This window comes from Vanessa tameamea, chromosome 20, assembly GCF_037043105.1.
Source record: "Vanessa tameamea isolate UH-Manoa-2023 chromosome 20, ilVanTame1 primary haplotype, whole genome shotgun sequence".
Classification (NCBI taxonomy): Eukaryota; Metazoa; Arthropoda; class Insecta; order Lepidoptera; family Nymphalidae; genus Vanessa; species Vanessa tameamea.
In genome coordinates, this window is record NC_087328.1 from 623,759 (window position 1) to 640,556 (window position 16,798).

Sequence of the window (16,798 nt, forward strand, 5' to 3'; positions counted from 1 at the left end):
ATTTACAGAACAATTACAAATGCCATGTTTTAAATAACGAAGACTTTTAAACGAATAAAAGCCGAAGGTTTTGAACTACGATGTAAGAACACGTGAATCTTAAACGAAGATTCCGGTTTAAAATCGGGTGAAATTTCATGAACATAATTTATGTTTATTTTTCATTGGTAAAGGAAATTAAATTTGAAAAACTGACACCTTTGAATCCCCAGCCCGTAGTGGTCAAATATAACAAAAAACTTGGGGAAGGCATCCAGGGCTACATCACCAGGGCCTCGACGAGATATTACTGCGATTTTAATAATAAAAATCCAATTCCGACAAGTAAATACATAGCACATAGCATGTAGATATAGTAAAATACAAGTATAGTTCGTGTATTTTGTATCTATTACTATATTTCCATATCGCAAAAAAAAATTTGAAATTTAAAAAAATATACAGGTTTAATGGTAATGCAAAAGTGAACCATTTTTGAGTTATCGCGTTCTTTAGATTTTTTCAAAATAAGTCAAAAATGCAACTTCAAAAATTTATTTAAAAAAGGTATCAATTAAAATCTATTTTTTTCTTCTGATTTATAAAAACGATTAATAACTGGAACTTTTTCAATATTTAAACAATAATTATCGGTCCAAATTTAAAAATGCGAGACGGAAAACGATATTATTTCAATATTTTTTTCATTCAAATATGCCTGAAAAACAAAAAAAAAACATTATGAAACTTGTTCTGCAGATTATTTTAAAAACATAATCGTTTACTAGCCGAGATGGCCCAGTGGTTAGAACGCGTGCATCTTAACCGATGATCTCGGGTTCAAACCCAGGCAGGCACCACTGAGTTTTCATGTGCTTAATTTGTGTTTATAATTCATCTCGTGCTCGGCGGTGAAGGAAAACATCGTGAGGAAACCTGCATGTGTCTAATTTCAACGAAATTCTGCCACATGTGTATTCCACCAACCCGCATTGGAGCAGCGTGGTGGAATATGCTCCATACCTTCTCCTCAACGGGAGAGGAGGCCTTAGCCCAGCAGTGGGAAATTTACAGGCTGATTATGTTATGTTATTATGTAATCGTTTACTTAGCTTTCCGAAAATGTATAAAACTAGGAATTTATTTCAAAGCAAACCAAATAAAATGATCAGATAGGACGCTGGTGGAAAGTGGAAAGTGGAAAGAGGATGCTGAAAGAAGTGTTGCTTTCTGTAGATTCATACTTAATGAGGATTTAGAAGATGCATCTTTTTTGAAAAAAATCCTCGGGAACGACCAATTCAAATTTGATCAAGATGGTATTACTATCACAATAAACATTATTGGAGTGAAAAAGTGGACAAAAATCCACCAAATAGGAGGTAATACTCCTAACTGGAATACGTCGAATTACCAATAACCCTGTATATTTTTTCAGTAGGGTATACTGAAAAAATAATTCAATTTACCCACTCCTCTGATGCCCTCACACTACTAAATCCAGCCCTATCAGCAACCATGACAATTATGAATCTTCAAACGGTAAAAAATAGTTTTAAGAACATCAAACGTAATATTATAATACGACTAGCCAAGTACCTATTTCAAAGGAACTAAAACGTACACTAAGATAGTTTTTTCAATCGACAGGTGGTAAAGGGTTGAGGAATACTTCTAATTTTAAAGTTCATTGGTTATAGAAAGCGTGACAAACAGACAGTCCAAACATGTGTTAAGATCGTTAATTAAAACAAGAAATTGAAAGTTAACCCTTTCTCTAGTTTTGACGGATATTAATCGCTTATATGAAAATAAATATAATATAAAGTAAAAAAAAAACAATATTATAAGTGTTACTCACTGAAATAAAATATGTATTTAAAATAAAAACATTGTTACGGCTATAATTTAAGTATATTCATTTAATTTGCGATGAAACTTTAAGGTAAAATGTGAGGCTGTTAAAAACGCAGCAACTACCAGCTAATTACGTATCAAAAAATAAATCCAAAATTCGCAACCCATCAACCGAACGTTTTCACCTGTCAGAAGTCAAGCAATCTGTCAATTTATCAATATTTACTCTATGGTAAGGTCAATGACCTCATCATTCACATGTCAACGTGATTTGAATCTTTCACCGATTACGAAGAGTTCTTTTTTGTTTGTAACATTTTATTCGTAACAAAGGTACTATTATCTGTTTTGAAATATCGCAACAAGGTAAATAGGAATCTAAGTTATAGGAATAAAGTGTATATTTCATTGATTGATCGTGTTTTTCATTCAGTCGTCCGTCAAAACGCGGGAACATCTGCCCGACAGCTGCCAAATTGAGATTAGATCGGACTTGGCCATTCCTTCAAATCAGGGTGGACGTTAGAAGGGGTTAATGGTTTTTTATAGCTTTTTGAATTAAGTATTGGTTATATTATAGAGTCGAGTTGGTCCAGTGGATAAGAAATGTCATCATAGCTGACACGACATTTCTTATGATGTTTAGATCCAATTAAACTAAACTACTAGGAATTGATCATCAATCGTTTATTACACAATTACTTAATTATAGTAATGAATTATTGATATTACTTAAAAATCCATCATACATCACAACACAATTTTTTCTATCAACACATGTAGTAAAAAAATGTCAGAAGTAAACTTTATATAAAAAAAAAATAATAATAAAAATAATATGTATTACCTTACACAATCTCTTAATTTTTTATCGTCATTATCACAAGGTGACGTTGTAACGACAATGTAAGGGAGACATACGGCCTCATTAAATACATACTTAATATAATTTCATACGTTTTATTGCCAGCCGTAAAAAATTAAGTGATTTTAAAATCGATATAATCGTTAACGCAAAAAATCGATGTTTCCGAACGGGCTTTACTGGTTTTGCAAAACTACATATGGGAGCTGCGTAAAAAGTTGAAGTTTTATGTTTATAATCTGTGTCCCCGTTAAAAGTTTACACCAAGCTTGATATATTTTATCCCACTCGTTTTGTTTTTAAAATGCAATAAACTCGAATTCGATAAATCAAATTAAACTTGATCAAAGCCGGATTAATGAATACCATTTTTAAAATATAGGTAAGGGTATGAGCAAGTGGGCCACCCGGTGGTAAGTGGTCACCATCGAACTACTCATTGGCACTGTAAGAAATGTTAATAATTCCTTAGGTAGCCCAATGCATAACCCAAGATAAAGATGTTGTGTCATCCCTTATAAAGCAATACTTTTCGACGCATTGAAGAATGCAACATCTACCTACCGAACTAAGGCATTATATTACCTTTATACAACAATACTAAATATTGCCGGTAGAATATCTGTTGAGTGGGTGGTACCTACCCAGACAGCCTTGCACAAATCCTTACCACTGAGTAAATTTTGGATCGTCATTTACAAGATTATTTAAACTCAAAGCTAACACCGGTTCGGAACGAAGATTATTTCAAGATAAACCAACAATAAGCTGTAATTATTCACGATGGATTTGAATTATAAAATTAATATATTAATCAATCAAATGTAAAATCAGTTAACTCAATCAATTCACTAATTTAAGAGTACTGAAATACTTGGCTTCTCTTTCTAATGTTTTAGTTCGAAAGAGACTGCATGAAATTTAACAATTTCCTAGTCGTGGTGTATAGCAAAATTATATATTAATATTTTATTGCTCAACTTCACGAGAGGATATAACAGAAAATTGTAACAATGATAAATTACAATATCCTCAGTGTTAAGAAATAAATAGTAAAGCGCCTAATAGTGCTTTTGGGAAATGAGGTTTACTAGCTTAACTTTAACCCTCATTTTCCAAAAGTAAAATTTGGGTCTTAAGCTTTTCTTCATTTCCACTGACGAATTATGACGATGTTGTCCTACTGGCTGATTTCGCCCGTAGCAGTCATTCTTAAGAGAGGCTAGCAAATTAAGTGAAAAATAGTGTACAAATGTATACGCCAACAGAAGTTCACTCTATTCCCTCACTCTAATAATCCGATGGGACGGCCGAACGACCGGTAACAGTTGAGGCGCAGAACCAACGGCCTTACACGATTTCAGAGGCACAGGAGAATAAACACTACTTGAAAATATCCTAAGTCCATGCTGTTACTCTACCTACTAACCCATTTTTCTCTTGGAATGTGCAGCCCTTCTAAACTAGCCTCTTTTTTTTAATCCAGTAGAAACCTTCAGTAAGATGCAGATATCCGAAACGACCGGGGAGAGTTCAGGCGTAGGACCATCGGTTTTACTTGCTGTCCGAGACGTGGCAGTTTACATATTTTCAACTTTCAGACTCCGAGATGGTACTGAGACTTTTTCGGCTGAAAACTCCATGAACATTCATCGGCCAGATGTATTTGAACCCAAGATCTCGGGATCAACGGCGTTTTCGAGCACTTAGACCAACCAGGCAGACATATACAGTGTATGCAAATTTACTACTTGAATTTTACCGGTACATTGACATAAAAAGCGTATAAGAAAAAATCTTTATTACTTTGTCAGGGTTTTATTAAAATCAATCGATTTGCTTCCGTACGATTCATTAATTAACTGAATTAACAGATTAAATAAGCATACAAAATCTAATGTTTTGTGTAACTTTAATAATCCTTTAAATCAAAATAAGTAACGAATTTTTGATTTATATATATTTTGATACAACATTATATTTATATTATACACAATTATTTTAACTAATTACAAAAACCTTATTTTTATAGCAATCGATTGCATGCTGGCAATACCGTTCTAATTTTTAAACTATATCGTTTCATCTAAATTCATAATTGAAAATTATAACGTTGCACTTGCATTTACAATTTACTAAAAACATGACTCAATCCGATATTATATAATAATATTTATTATATTCTCATTATGATTGACGCGACCCACTTTCAGAACGTTTATGAAAGGGCTTGTGGCAAGAACTAAAAACCAAACATTCTGTTCCTAGACGTAAAAAATTCTAAAATGACAGCGCGCGAAAATGTCGTCGGGGAAAAATTGGCGATGCGACCGACGAAATTAACATGGCGGTCGCGATTCGGCGCTAGCCGCCTATTATAAATAATTAATGATTCCGCCCGCTCTTATGCACGATAAAATGCCATTACGGTTTTCATCGGGGTTTTGCAAAAAACTTCGAAAACCGCCGTCGTCCGAACCCGTCCCAGCAAAAAACGCGCTTAAAAGACTGCGCGGGCATCGCTAAAATTCTCGCGATTTCTTATTGCCGCCCGGTCATTTGACTCCGACCATTATGTGTGGAATTAACAACGGTAAAAAAAATACCGATTCGATAAAGGTATATTTGTGCTGTCGGCGACAGTTTTTGTATTATTATCAATGAGGAGTATATGGCGAGGGCGCAAAGCCAGACATAATTGTGCCTATAAATATTGCGCTCATGAAAATTCAGCCATGCATTATCGATGGCGAATATCTGAAAAACTTGAAAGTTCGTTCCTTGATACTACATTACACATTCACGATAGACCGTTAAAAAATCTATCATTGAATCTTCACTTGCTTTTATAAAAAGCAAGTCGCTTTGAATCATTTCCGTTTTTTTCGAACGCGGCAAATGGAACGTTTTAATATTTGAAATGACAGATGCGTCACTCAAACGAGTCGACTGATCCGAACGGACTGTGGAACAAACAATAAAAAGCGGCTACCGCAAGACAATTAAATACGATTTGCATATTCACACAACAGCATTGTTAAATAAGCCAACTCGAAAAGTACAAAAGACTTGAAAAAAGATTCAACAAAAACTTGGACTACCTATGTTGCACTGTTTACTAATGCATCTTTGCCTATCCGTTCTCTTTTCAAATCTTATGGCATATCTAAAAACCTTTATTATCATTAAAATAAACGAAATCATAACAATGGCGACTATGAGTAATATTTTATTATATTCAAATATAATGATTAAATTAATTGAGTTAAGATTTAAGTTCGCCTAATCACTTACAATAAAATCATTTTAAATTTAACATTAGTTCCAAATTCTATTCTGAATTTATTATTGAAGTGAATATTGCATATTTTATGATGACATTCTGATTTAATTAATCCACCAAACATTTTTTGTATTTTAATTAAAATTGCTGTTTAACTATTCGAATGGTGAGTGACCCAATGGATTTTATGTCTGTAGACACAAGAGACATACAATCTTAGATCTCATTGTCCCACAGTGATTGTCCTGTTTTATTAAATTTGGTTAATTTAATGATTATTTAATAATATTTTATAGTCCGCGAATTCGTCTATGTGGGAGGGGGGGCGTTGGTGTCAAGTGTGCAGGTCGGTCAAAGTTGAATCGGAATATAATCGGGATCGTAACCGATATGAATAAGTAGTCATGAACAAGTAATCATGAACGTGTCATTAGAATATAAAGCCAAGTTTCCGACTGCGCAAAATCAATAAATCCTACTTGGGGCAAGGTATCCGTTTCTATAATACAATTCCGCAGATATTTTTATCTTTGTCGATTCATAAATTCAAATCATTTGTGAAAAATACATTGGTAAAGAAGGCATATTATTCAATACAAGATTATATGGATGATTAAAAAAGCGTGGAGCTAATATTTGTTGACTTCCAGGCAGTATTTATTATTATATACATATATAATTGTATTTAAGTAACATAACTTTGTATTTTTAAATGTTGAAAAAGAGTAAACTGAGTTTCTTGTCGGTTCTTCTCGCTAGTGGTAGCTTCACTTAATATAGTTTGTAAAATGACGATTTCAAAGTGCTTGTAAAAGCCTATTCGAATAAAGTATATTTTGATTTAGAAGTTATTTATTTTAAGAATTGTCCTGTTGTAACCACTAAAGGCCATTATCCCCCCCCTACCCCAGCCTAAAAAGGCTATTTTGCTAGTCTGCTTATCCACTAATAAACATATAATATACTTTATCCGATCCAATGTGTTGAATATGAAAACGTAAATATAGTATAATTACTTGTAACCTCCCCCTCCCCCTCTTCTCTCATTTAAAATAGCCAAGAGTTGAAAATGCTCGTATATGAGGCGAGATGATTAATACAATGGTGATGAGATGACAATAACAATAAGAGGTCACCATCCATAGACGTTGGGACTGTAAACGGTATTAATGTTATCATTCGAATTGCCAACCACCGTCCCTATGAACTAAGGTGGTAGTCAAGTATAAATAGTTATTATATTGATCTTTCAAATAACGTAAATGGTATGTTTCTTGGACTAGTCATAAAGAAATAACCTAAAAAATAAGCAAGACATTTTTTTAGTACTATCGTGCGAAATGGCGTAAATTTTTTAAAGCAATCTACATAATATGCAGATTATTCCATCCTACGTTTAAGGGCGAGGTGAGTTTTCGATCGAATATTTAAAAACTTAAAAAAAAAAAACATCTAGCTAGCCAGCTTCTCTATTTTAATCAAAATTTATATCTATATATATATAAAATGATATTTATTTTCTCTGTGCGTCAATCACGTGAAACTGAACGTCCGTATATAGTGGCTATTAGTTTTTTGAATCAACGGTATCCTTTCCCCTTTTTTTCTCAAATGTCCAGCGACCAGATAACAGTTACTATTTATATAAAAATCGTGTCTATGGTTTTTTATCGGCACTAAAGATAACTTTCTGCTAAATCATTTTCCAAGGGTAGCAGTTCATACAATACAATATCAATTAAATATTCAATATTATAAGACTCTGGTACTAATTTTAAAAACTTTAAAAATTGCGTTAAGGACCGTAACGGAAAATCATCCATGATGAGTTTCCTTTGCCCAGGACTGGGGCATAACCCCACAACGTACTATCTGTTGACCACACAGATAAAATTGTGATAAATATTTCTATAAAAACGATCAATACAAAGGTACCGTCGACTCCTTAATCCATTCTTGAAGAGGCTCCGAGCCGTCTGTCCGCAAAAAACTTATACACAAGTAAAGCACTGGAGCTTAATAGAAGTCCGTACGCTTTTACGAGGGGTTCTTCATACGAATAAACAAATTTAAAGCTTATTAAAAACATGTGCTAATAAATAAACTATATTATATCGTACAAGATTACATACATGACTACTTGCCATCCGAGGATTTGCTTACGTTTTAGGGGGTAGATGTTAGAAATTTCATTAAATTAATTGATTCGTATCAAGGTTCAGTGGTTTGGCCGTAAAAGAGCAACAGGCAGAGAAACAGAGTTACTCTTGCATTTATAATAATATCGATAAATGAGCTTGGAATTAAAAGATTTTCTTTATATATGGTTTGTATAAATAATTATTTAATTAAAATGTATTTAATCTATACTACATAGTACTTTTTGTTATTTAACTTTAAAATTACTGAAATAATTTATAAATGGCATTTTTTAATGAGTGGAATTTATTGTCTATACAACCGATTTTGAGAATTCATAAAACGGGGCTATATCAACCGAAAACAGTTCTAGTTGAAATTTTGTCCTATATATAGTCTCTACAACAGTCACAGCTTATAATAAACTATATTATAGTTACTGTATACGTGTATTATTACGTTTTTTTATTAAATTTATTGGCGTCGTAATTACTTTGCCAGTATAGTTAAACAAAAACCTTTTTGCTTATAAACATATACAAATACACTATCACTTATCGAAATATATATTTTTTTTAAATATTTCAAATATCATAAATAAATAAATTTAAATTAATTCCATGCATCATGGTTTTATAAAAACAACATTGGTATAATGTTATGCAATTTATATTTATAAGGCAACACACACGCAGACAATCGCATCGATGTGAATATTTTTTGCAATAATACGGGATATTTTAAATTAATATTATTGATATTAAAATATCATTTTATAACTTAACGTAGTATTAAAATGTGTCTCTAAGCACTGTTTTTTTTTTTAATTTAGTTTAACCACAGAATTATAATGAAATACCAATATCAAAATAAAATAATACTTTATCTATTTAACGTCAAAATGATCTCAACTAACATACGGAACACTGCGTAAACGCTTCGCTCTTTATGGATTTTTTTTATCGTCCGCCATTTTGTTTCGTGTTTTTCAGGCATAGGTTTATAAAGCGAGGCATGATTTGTTTTTGTCGGTTGCATTTTATAAAATATTTACATAACATTTCTTTAGCCCGTTCGTACGAAGCTAAGAAAAAAAATTACAATCGCCTTAAAATATAAAATATTTTTAAGCGCAAAAAATTCACTTATCGTAACTAAATAGCGAGGTTATTAGGTATATAAAACTTGCTTGTTTTTTTATGGTTAGTAGAAAAAAAATTGACTTTTCAATAATATAATTTATTTCTATGAAATCCAATCAAAATACTCTACATAATATTTTACAAGATAAATGTTTCAGAACGTTGGATGTCGAGGGAATCTAATTGATTTTAGTAACTACAATTTGAACAGATACACGAACTATTGGCAAAGCAATTAGCTCACAAAATTATGTTGAATTGCTGTTCTTGTAATGTTTTTATGTCATATTTTTTGACGTTTTATTAGAAAATAGCCGACTCCATATGATAAAAAAAAAACTATTTCCCATTCCAAGACAACAACTTTTATGCCAAAGTTAATTTAGCGTGATTGAGCCAGCATTCTAACACGCAAACTATTGCATTTTTTTATAATATAATTATAGAGTAAGATATAAAAAAATGTATTAAGTCAATGTTGTTTACACCTTTAAAGACGTATCACTTTGTATGTTACCCAAGTCAGACATTAATTTTAAGTGCTTAGGGATAAGTTGATGGTGTAACTTTTCCAATAAATAAATAAATTACATTTATAAATGTAGGCAATGTGAATGCGAACTACGAGTAATGATGATATTATTATTTAAATAATAACCTTTCAATAGAAATATCGATTTTATTGATCGATCTATAACTTAAGAAAAAAAAGAAAAAAACTTAAATTTATAAAAAAAAAGTTTAAAAAAAAAATGAAATAAAGCCACGCGGCGAGCAGTGTACAGAACCACTGCTACACTTGTGAGTGCAACTTTTTTGCTCTGTAGCATGTGAGCGTTGTTTTTCCCACATTTCCACGGTTTTTCCGATCTCCATACAGACTCCGGTTTTTGCATCGACTATTTGTACATCGACCAACCAGTTTTGATACTAAACGTTCAATTCTAGGATACTTACAGTTGCATGATCGAACTATAATTTATATTGATTGATAGAAATTCATACTATGTGATTATAAAGCGTTATTAGTATCATTTATAGTATTAAAACGAAATGATTATTACATTTCTACCGTAACTTATAAATATATTTAATTTACTTTAAACAAATCCATTTATATCAACTTTATACCCTTTCTGTTTAAAAATATAAATGTAATTTATTTATAATTATATAAATTAATATATATTTGAGATTAATACTTCGAAGCCAGTTTATTGATCGCAAATATATAAGAGATTAATAAATTACAATGAATGCTCTCAGATTAATGTATTTTATAATGAAGAATTTTACAAAAAATTTGAAACTAGCATCTTTTTGCACGTTACAGGATATACTTTTATATATTGATTAGCTGGTCGCTATGAAATTGTTATATTTAAACATACCTAAGTCTGTCGAGTTTTGCTAGTGTTGCATGAGTATATTTTTTATCAATTTAATAAGCAATACATGCTTAAATATGTTTATACTGACTGTTTACATGAAAACAATTCCCTAGCTTAATATAATATAAATAAAATTACTAGCTTATTAAGTATCATAATTATAGTAGAAACCTTTATGAAAAATATAAATTTATATATTATTAGTACGAACTCGTTAAATACTTAAGAATAATAACATTATCACAACCCGCTGGTACAGATTGATGAGTCTTTATACATTACCTCTGTAAATAAATCAATTAACCACAACAATCAAGTATCAAGACACTCTGATCCAAGCGTAGAAACATTAAGAAGCAGAGTGGCATACAAAAAGTCATCCTAAGACAAAGCGGCGGCCCCGATGGCGCAGAAAAACACAAATTACCTCGCAACGGCTTCGAATCCCATCGCATGTGATGGGAATTCTCTTTGTAACGTAGCACGGAACTGTACGGTTCCAGAGAAATGGCATTTGTCTACATACAGACACACAAACTACAGCCTATTATAACCACAAGACAAAGACAAATAAAAAAAAAATTGACATTTAGTTAATGTATCATCATTGGCTGAGATCCGGAATAATTTATGGGTTTCCGAAAAAAAATAGCATTTTGGATGTCCGTTGAGTTATTATCGGAATGTTGGTAGTAAAATTAATGTGGACATAATTAGTTAAGTTGATTAGTGTTGTATTATAAATAAAGATGTATTAATTAAGAACTGTTTGTAGTGTACATAGCAGGACTATTAGCAAATCGCAAGGTAAGTCTAAGGTTTGTTTATATGGACTCGAGTGGAATAATGATCTACATCTATCGGTCTACTGTGCACGTCAATAAAACTCCTAGTCGGAATAGTTTCGTCATCTTTTTTATGGTATCGGTAGGCGGACGAGCAAATGGACCACCTGATGGTAAGTGGTCACCACCGCCTACAGACAATGGCGCTGTAAGAAATATTAACCATTCCTTACATCACCAATGCGCCACCGATCTAGGGAACTAATATGTTATGTCCCTTGTGCCTGTAGTTACACTCGCTCAGTCACCCTTCAAACCGGAACACAATAATACTGAGTACTGCTGTTTGGCGGTAGAATATCTGATACGTGGGTGGTACCTACCCAGCCGGGCTTGCACAAAGCCCTACCACCAAGTCATCAATAATCATCATCATACACAAAACCTAAATGAAATGTACCTTCCTCTTGAAACACACCGTCCATTAGTAAAAACCGTATAAAATTACGTTTGTATTTTTTTAAGTATATCGCGTTCAAACAGACGGACACGGCGGTGCGACGTTCTTTTATAGTATTACAATGTATCGATGAATTCCAAGTGCGCGGCATTTCTATCGATCGCTGTTCCATGGCTAGTTCCATGTTTTTGTTTAATGTTTATCATTCGGAATTATGTCTCGTAAAAAACAGCCTGATTGTTGTAGGAAATGCAATGCGAACAAAAACATGCCTTTTCATTGGTTGCAATCGAGACTGTGTTCGCTAACTCCAGAATGTGACTTCGTCTGTTATTTATGGTTACTTTTTTTTTTAATTTCAGCTATGACAAGCGACTGGCGTCATTAAGCCAATCGAGCTCGTATTAGCCGACTGAATATTTTGTTCGTGTTAGTCGCAACCGTATTATAGTTAAACTGAGTATCGGCATATGATGCCGTGAAACAGCAAGAGGATCTCCGAACAGATTACGTCAGCAGGTCGGTCGGAAAAGTATGACAAATTTTACTTAAAGTGAAACTTCACAAAACACTAAAAAATAATATAAAAAAGGGAATGATGCATGAAGTGGTTAACCTAATTGGCCTCATTTGACCTAATTGACACTTAGTGTCAAAATGTTCATTCAATATATAAGCATTAGGATGTTTACAGACGGTGACGCAAAAGTTGTGGTAGGCGGTTTTCGTAATTGCCTTTGCATTTATAAGGCCGCTTTCATACACGCGACAACTAGACTATAAATCATAAAAATATTGATAATTATATTAAATTGTGCGCAATATAAGGATAAGTGGAAAAATTTATGTTATCTACAAGGTATTTTGGCGTGCGCTATAAAAACCGTAAAAGTTACACGAATTATAAAGAGATAAAACTTGTTTGTTTGCATAAAGAAGATAATCAGAACCAATGATCCAATTCTATTCTGTTTCCACAGGTAATAATGTACGTTATGCCCAAGTGCTATAAGGTTTAAATTATATTCACATCATATAATTTTCTTTATTAATAAATTGCACCCGTGCAAAGTCGGAGCGGGTCGCTAGTACAAAATATTTCAGTTTAGTTCATTACACAGCCTGAGTCGACCGTCGCCTTTACAGTGCCGTGTGTGGACAGCCTTACGCTTACTAATCAATTGTCAAACATACGGTTCGAAAATAAGAAGGAAATAAGTTCTAAAAAGAAACGACGACGGGCTTATCCGTAAGCAAATTTATTAATCTATGCTAATATTATAAATGGGAAAGTAAGTCTGTTCCCTCTGCACGCATAAACTGCTGAACCGATTTAGATGAAATTTGGTATGGAGATAGGCTATTTAATTTAATTTACTCCTCGAGTGGGTAAATTAGGAGGCACTTAATGTTTCAGTAAAAACATCATAATTCAAAGTATATGCTTTTGACTTATGTAGCATTTATTTATTCTCATATACTTACAATTTTACTATTATTTCTATACAATATAGTATTGTTTCGAATTCGACATGTTTAATTTACTTTAACCGAAGCAGATTATTAATTCGCCTAATACCACTGGGGATAGCCCATTGTAATGATTTTTTAATCAAGTACCAACGATATACGTCACAAGATACGCATATATTTAATAAAAATATAATAATATAACCCAACTAAACAAGAGAACTATACAACATTTTTAAAAATCTATCAACATTTTAGAGGCTGAATATATAGTAATATCAATAACTTATATAAAATATTAATAAATAAAACCATAATCGCATCACAAGTCTCGACCAAGATATTATTAACAAAAGTACATACGTCAATGAAACAGAATGCAAATACTGTCATTTTCCTTTTTTTTACTGTGTATGTACAGCGGCTTGAGTCCACAATCATTCTGCCAAACCGTCTATACTTATTAAAAAAGATGTTTATTTTACTGAATTAACTAAGTAGGTATGTATAAAGTTTCAGTAGAATATTTCTACAGTAAAAAAAAAAAAATTTGTTAGTTATTGCATTATTGCTTAGTTATTTTTAACAAACATTTTCACCAATAAAATTATATACCTTTTTTTCTGCAAAATCAATATGTAATGTTAGTTGATTGAAAAATAAGACGTCATTGTCAAATAATACAGATAACCCGTAGGAAATTAATCGATTTCAAATTAGGAATTTTTAGATTATATTTCTAAAAATAATCAAAAACAACATAACGATAAAATTATACCTACTTTTAGTTTTTTTTTCAAAATTTGACATTTGATAATTTATTTTTTTATATTAAAATAATAAATTCGAATTGTCATTTTTTCGTCACTTAACGATTCAAATGCGAGCACTTCAATTATCATATGAGACCTTTATTGACATTAGTATTGACAAGTGAATAAAAAATAAATTACACTCCTTGATGGAATTCATTAATTGATCATTCCATGGCACACAATTAATTTGCAAAGGTGCTAAATACCAAAGTAAATTTCTTTATTTATTCAATGTCTAAAAATATAACTAGTACGATCGAGTTCATTTTTTGATCCGAATTTGGTATTCGCCATATAAATAAAAGATAGAATTTTTAAATTATGTTTTAATCTATTATAAAATGGGACGAAGAAAAAATGTATCCTGACCTTTACTTATCTTTGGGAATATATTGTTTCTATAATATTATGTAATATTGTGTTATTGTGGGTGGTAGGGTATTGTTCAGACCCATCTGTGGAAACACCCACTCGACCGTTATTCAACGATAGCAATAAAAATATTGCTTTTACATTATTTGTAATTACAGGCACGGCGGACATTTTTTTAAGAAATTGGGTACACATTATACATAAAACTTCTACAGTGACTTACACGTCGTGGCCTTTGTCTTCTATTAATAAAAAAAATGAGTGTCAGTTCGACCCAATGCGTAACATTCGAATATTAAACATTGATATTGCTAGCTTACTCGTGGAGTTATTCAATTATTATGTAGATAGCTGTCCATATATGTATCTCTTATGTAGATAGTATATTTTTATAAAATATATTTAATTTATAATCTACGTATTTATATATATATTTTTGTTGAGTTCAAATTTAAACAAAACTATAATATAAATATACGATTAAATTTAAATTCACATTTAGATCATATCTTGAATTTTAGAATTCGATTTCCGATTATCTCGTAACTAATTAACATTCATCGTATAGAACAAATTAAACATACCACAATGTTTAATTTACAAAGGTGAGAAATACTTCGATAATTTCTTATTTATTCAATGTGACCATACCAACTTGATCAATAGTAAAACTTATATCCTGTCTTCTTGGACATTTTTTTTTTATCTGTAGCGTGTACTTTTTATTTTTTTATTGTATTCGGACAAAGTTACGCTAAGAATTTTATGACACATGACAGATGCATATTAAATTAAAAATTATAATAATTAACGTTCAATAATCGGACTTTTTTTGTGAAAGGGTAAACCATTATTTTTAAGTGTCACGTGGTTAATTATTAAAAGAAACGGTTAAATACATTCAAAGTGTAATATTTATGTGATGTATTAAGTTACTTTGGTCGAGTACATGAAGAGATAAGGGAATCATTATAAGGTCATTATACTAATACATATGTAGTTTAACCATACCAAAAGTAAACTTGTATTTTGTTAAATGAAAACAAAAAAAAATATAGTAATATTTTTTTTGTTTTCTTCCTATTTTAGTATTAGTATAATAATTTTAAAAGACAATATTTTGTACAATAGTTTTATTAGTTTGACTTAAAGATAATTTGCATATTAAGGAACAAAAAATAAGATATATTTATTATAAATTTAAAAAGGTAAGATCCATAAGACAAGTTCTTGCTCATTACCAGTTATTTAAAATGACTCTATTTTTTGGTCTTAATTAACTTTAAATAATAACTTGTTTTTACTATATTGTGACTTACTGGTCCCATTCACGTTACGACCGATGATCTTATTGGACCCGTTCGGTTGCGCGGGGGTGTGCGGGGGAGCACCCCGTCCCGTATCCTCGCCTGGACTCTCCATATCTCCCTTCTCACTCGCACACATTAACCCGCCAATTACAAACTTCACTATTACTCAATAATATATCATTATCATAAGTAAAATAGAAAACACTGGCTAGAATAGAAAAAAATATGGAATAAAAAAAATTGAGGACTGTCAAGCGCGTTCCGATTGGAATTCCTGCGCTCGCGTGTTCGAAATTCGGATAGTCGCAGTGACGTGTACGTAATGAAGTGCGCGTCGCGACTGAACGCATCAGGCCGCGGTGGAGCCCTAGCTGTCATGCCGGTGCAGCTGCATCGCCCCGCCCAGCACCCCACAGCCCCTCCATGTGGCCCCACAATTTCCTTGCCCTCACTTACATAAAAAAGAATATAAAGGACCGAATTTTTGCTAATGTATGCCTGTGAGTCTTTATGTGAAGGGATCAAAAGGGTACGGGACGTCGGGTCGAGTTTTCAACTTTTTAAATTACAGTTGCGATATATTCTAACTCAGATACTGCAATGAATAGAAAGAACAAGCAGTTTTCTTAAACAACATAAAGATTAGTATTTTGTAAGTAAAACATTCGATGTTCATATCCTGTAAGGTCTTGAACATATAAGTAGTTGAAAGTCTGAATTATTAAAAAAAAAGTTACTTCTGTGTCATTGTAATTGAAAATTGCTTCGGCAATTACTGTATTTTTTTCACAAAATGAAAGCAGGTAGAATCAAAATGCTGGTAACCTATATTTCAGTCTTAATACGCGTTTTTTTGTAAACTCGCGGTACCGTTGGCGGCCGCCATTTTATAGGTTTTTTATAGTTTCCACGAACCCGTCGGTTTTGAGG

At 32.0% G+C, this 16,798-nt stretch overlaps 1 protein-coding gene across 1 annotated transcript in view; it reads right to left on the bottom strand.

Moving 5' to 3' along the window:
- Positions 1-16,222, bottom strand: part of LOC113403834 (NGFI-A-binding protein homolog) — a 36,764-nt gene extending 20,542 nt beyond the window's left edge. Inside the window, exon 1 of the mRNA XM_026644451.2 lies at positions 15,878-16,222. Coding sequence (XP_026500236.1) covers positions 15,878-16,004 — 127 coding nt within the window. The 5' untranslated portion in view covers positions 16,005-16,222. The remainder of the gene's footprint in view (positions 1-15,877) is intronic.
- Positions 16,223-16,798: the final 576 nt, after the last annotated feature.